A 4,620-nucleotide genomic window follows, 5' to 3' on the forward strand; every position below is an offset into this window, starting at 1 on the left:
CCGGTCTCCGCCCGGCGCCCGCCGCGCCGCCCTGCCCGGCCGGGCTCGCATAGCCGTGCCGTCCGCGGGGGCACGTCCGTCCTCGGCTTTCGGTGTCGTACTCCGCTCTCCGGGCCGTCCCCTTCCTCTCCCAGCCCGTCGCGACTCCCGCCGGGGAGGGAGTGGGGCAAAACAGTTGATTTATGACAGAGCGTCTCAGGAATAAGAAATAAGAATTCAAAGGGCTTCAGGAAAACCACCCGCGGCCCGACACCACTCCCCCAGCTGCGTGGGGCTGCTGCGTCCTTCCCACCCGCGCACTCTTCCTTCTCGTGTTAGCACTCCGGACTAATTCCCTGGAAATGCACGACCACTGCCGCCCTTCGCTGCGCATACCAGCGGCGATTCCCAGCAGCAGATGGTCCTTCCCTACTTAGAAAAACGTATTTTCAGCTCTTATCATAAAGCCCAACGGTGGTTTTCTTTCCCTCAGTAGCACAATAGCTACTTTCACATCGATGCAACTCCTCCGCTCCCCCCAGAAAAAAGCCGCTTGGTGTAACTGATGCGGCACAAAGCAAACATACCTGATCTCCTTGATGCTCTCGAGTTTGCACATAATTTCTTGCTCATCTGCCATGCTTTTCGGTCCCGATTTAAACCTCCCGTGAAATGTACAAAATGCCGGGGGGGGAAGGGGGAGAGAGAAAAAAACATACAATAGACACAATGTAGTCACCCCCTCCTAGCATATGGTCTCTGAGCCTGTGCAGCAGGCTCTAGCGGGAGCTATGGGACTGAGAGTCCAGCTTCCTATTGCTGCTTAGGCAGATAGACAGCAGAAAGACTACAACACCCACAAGGCAGAGCAGAGCTTTCCTGCCCTTCTTCCTGCAACTACATTTTAAATCAATTTGTCACACCTCATTATGTCAAAGGTTGTTAGGAGTGCAGAAAGAGCAGGAGGCTTCCTCCTGAGATCTGTGCAATGTTTAGCTTTTTGTTGAAATTATCAAATATGCACTAAGAGACTGTTGAATGAGTTCACGATTTTGATTAAAAACTTTTGTGACACAAAGGCATGCTGTAGCCATTATTATTACCATGCTGTTTTCTGCTAGATGCTCTGGGTGATGTGACTGTGTCTGGTGTTTGGAAAAGACATATTTTGTTCTTTAGTTGTTTTTTTTTTTATTTCTGCTACTATAGATAGCACTTGTAACTATGGAAAAGAAATGCAAATATAACTGTTGGATTGATGAAAGTGACCATTTGTCTTTCTATGGACATTCTATCCAAGAATATCAGAGCACTTTACAGAGATTGATGAATAAACTCTCAGTCTTTCCTCAGCCAGATAATTATTTTCCTTCGGCTTCTGTAATGTACTAAGCACTGTGTTTTAAGTTATAAAGATAATGGTTATATCTTAACACTTTGGAAGGCCTCTTCACGGGTCTGTCCTAAGAGATCCACAACGTAAATTCACCTGTGTGCCCAAGCATTTACCCTGGGGTTTACCAGCTCTGATGGTCATGCTGGGCTGAAGGGTCAGCACATTAGAATGAACATTACGCTCAAGGTCTAGACAGCCAGTAGGGAAACTGGATTCTGCATACATAAACTTCTGTGTGTTACAAATGCACAAGCAGCAGTACCATAGCCTTAGCAAATATAGCAGACCACTCATCAGTCAGTACTGTAAGACTGATGAGAACAGGGCAGTTATTCTGGAACATATAACAGAGATGTTATATGGAAGGAACTGGAAGTACTTAACCTCTACTCAGCACTGATCAAACTTGCTGCTGTCTGGTCTGGGGCTCTGAAAAGGAGTTGAAAAATAAAAATGGACAGAACACAGAGGAGAGCAATGAAAATGGTAAGAGTTTTGGGGACCATGAAAGACAGCTGAATGCAAGACAGTGTGGCCATACTTAAGTGGCGTGTGGTAGATTTGCGTGAGTTTGGGCTTGTGGTCACAGAACTGAATGTCTTGAGCTACTTGCGTCTACCGTTGCAGACTGAAGGGCAAGTGGTCCCCCTCATGTATGAATATCTGTGCCTGGAAAGCAAGCAAACTAGAGTATGAGATAATAAGTAGACAGTGTGAGCCATTGGGGTGTTGTGCTCTAGCTCCAGCACTGACCAAATAGGATGGTACAGAAGTAGCTAATCATCATCATCATCATCATCATCATCATCATCATCATCATCATCATCATAGTCTTTCAGTGTCAAAAAGGTGTTGGAAGAGCCATCATAGTAAATAATGCACTAGGTCAGCTGAGAGAGAAGTCTAAAAAGTAATCTATTTAATGAGCAATACAGAAAATTTAGGACAGATTTCAGTAAAATGTCTGACTACAGAGTTCTTCACTAGGAAAGGCCATCTGGGAGGTGGAGGAGTCTCCGTGTTGCTTTTAAGAACTACTTAGAGAAAGGTGTCTCCATACTAATCCAAGTGCTGCAGATCCTTGCTTTGAGGTCAGGGTTTTGACCTGGTCAGGGTTGAGTTACCCTTACAGATGTGGCATATAGCCTGCCACTACAGTGACCTGCTCCTGCTTCTTTAGTGACCTCTGAACATGGCCAGGGACCTGGGGACCGGATTGGCTGTCACACATGAGCGTGGATTTAAGTGTCTGCATTAGGTTCTCAAGTCAGAGAATGCACTCTTGAGAGGAAAGAAAAATGAAATAATGTATCCTGGCAGAGGAGGACCTCTCACCAGGAGTGACGGAGAGTGAAAAAGGATAGGCAACCAGGAGGGTTTGTCTGCGGAAGGGATGGGGCCTGAGACTGAGGTGGCAGCTGGGAGGAAGGCAGGCAAACAGATCTGAAAATAAAGCTAATTTGGAATTTTTGTCTAGCCAAGGCTTCAGAGGGGTAACTCCTACTTATCTGTAAATATTTCTACTCCTGCTCATTTATTTTAGAGGAACTGAGCTGTGTTCTGATTCAGTTGCCAATGCATTTACATCAAATGTTGTCTGGAACTTTCCCATTTATTAAGTGTCGTGATGAGGAATCACACAGCCTTCTCTTGTGCACTCAGCTGAGCTAAAACTAAAGCTACAATAAAAATATCACTTGCTACCTTTGGAAATGACATACATAGTCTGAAACAATATAGAAAACCTACTGAGAAACCAGGCACAAAAATGAAAGCAAAAAAGAAAAACTCAAAAATGTTCTGTGTAACAAAAGACATTTAGGCCTGTAGAAGGGAATGTGACAAGCTAATTTTCCCTCTACCTTCTCCTGAGTTCTTGTCAAGAAGGAAGAAAAGGCTTAAATTCCTGAATTCTGACACTAGGCCAGTCTCCAAGGTACTTTTGCTAGTATATACCTTCTCTGCCCTGCCCTGCTTGCCTGATGATGATGTTTAAGCAAACCTTTTGTAACTTGAGGCAGCAAATGTTTATCAGTGGGATTTTCTTTTTCCTACACAAATTATGCTGAGTGATCAATGTCATGTAATGTGGATCAGACCCTGCCCCAGACAGGGTGAGAAGCTAAAACTCCCCAGAGATGCAGTTTGGCCCTTTTTTTCTGCTTTCACTGATCAGTGGAAACGAAAGATCCAGAAAATCAGGTCAGTCATAAAAACTCTTCAGCAGTTAAGGATGACATCAGAATCAGTGCACTGCCGCTTTCTGCTCATTTTTCCCTGATAATAATAACTGTAGTCATCTTTTTAAATGCTTTTAATTCCTAGTGAAGTAAATGGGAATTTGGAATAAATGCAGACTCCAGTATCAGACTCCCAGTTATTTTAAAAATTGGGTGTTTTAACAGCAAAAATGATTAATTTTCATTAAGCACAGATAAACAAGGTGGGTTTTTTTCCTTTGGTTTACCTGTGTTCTTCAACCTGCCCTTTACTATTCTCTTGTTCTCTGCGGCAGGCTGTTTTCTCTAAGTGCTTTTACTGCTGCTTCAGTTTACCACTGTTGTCCCTTGTGCTGCTTTGGAACAGGGACACCATTTTTGTATACAACTGTAAAGTAATATAAATTTGCATGAATTTATGAAGCCAACACAAATCTCAGAAACTAATGCCATGTATTACTGCAATACTTTGTAACTGAACTCACATAATCCAGGTAATACAGCTGGTTCTGAGCTAAAAATTGATCTTGGAAACTCTTCACATGCCACAGTCCCCAGCATTTCATATGGAAGATTTGTGCAGTATAATGGACTTGAGGTGTTGGGAATCACCCTTACCAATTTTCTACCCATGGTTTTGGTTGGTTTTTTTTCCAGGAAAGTTGTAAACTGAAGCTGTGGAGAGGCTTGGATGAGGGTGCTGGAGTTGGAAGAAATAAAAAGCCAGAAAACAGGCTTCAGAGCTGAGCTGCTGTGACTAAGGTTTGTCCTCAGTCTGAGGCGGGGAAGTTCCTAATAGCTGGAGTAAATAGCCCCAAACTGAGACTCCTAAATAGCTATAGTTAGGGAAAATAGCTGAACTGATTTTTGTATGTCCTGCCCTTCACTGTCTTATTATCTTAACCATAATAAAGATAAATCCCTTGATAGATTGCTTTTGAGCAGCCACTGAAGCACCTGGGTTGATTCAGGATGTGAAGCAAGCTACATTCTCTCAAGGATTAATAGGGGATAGTTTGATTGCTT

At 43.7% G+C, this 4,620-nt stretch overlaps 1 protein-coding gene and 1 long non-coding RNA gene across 3 annotated transcripts in view; one reads left to right on the forward strand and one right to left on the reverse strand.

The window, feature by feature from the left end:
• ZC4H2 (zinc finger, C4H2 domain containing) overlaps positions 1-899 on the reverse strand; it is a 13,558-nt gene extending 12,659 nt beyond the window's left edge. For both annotated transcript variants that reach the window (XM_010572341.1, XM_010572339.1), the window contains exon 1: positions 567-899. In XM_010572341.1, coding sequence (XP_010570643.1) covers positions 567-619 — 53 coding nt within the window. In that variant the 5' untranslated portion in view covers positions 620-899. The remainder of the gene's footprint in view (positions 1-566) is intronic.
• LOC104834770 overlaps positions 1-4,412 on the forward strand; it is a 39,936-nt gene extending 35,524 nt beyond the window's left edge. The window contains exon 3 of the long non-coding RNA XR_774649.1: positions 4,252-4,412. This is a non-coding gene — a long non-coding RNA (uncharacterized LOC104834770). The remainder of the gene's footprint in view (positions 1-4,251) is intronic.
• The last annotated feature ends 208 nt before the right edge of the window (positions 4,413-4,620 follow it).

This window comes from Haliaeetus leucocephalus, unplaced genomic scaffold (assembly GCF_000737465.1).
Source record: "Haliaeetus leucocephalus isolate CR32 unplaced genomic scaffold, Haliaeetus_leucocephalus-4.0 Scaffold340, whole genome shotgun sequence".
Classification (NCBI taxonomy): Eukaryota; Metazoa; Chordata; class Aves; order Accipitriformes; family Accipitridae; genus Haliaeetus; species Haliaeetus leucocephalus.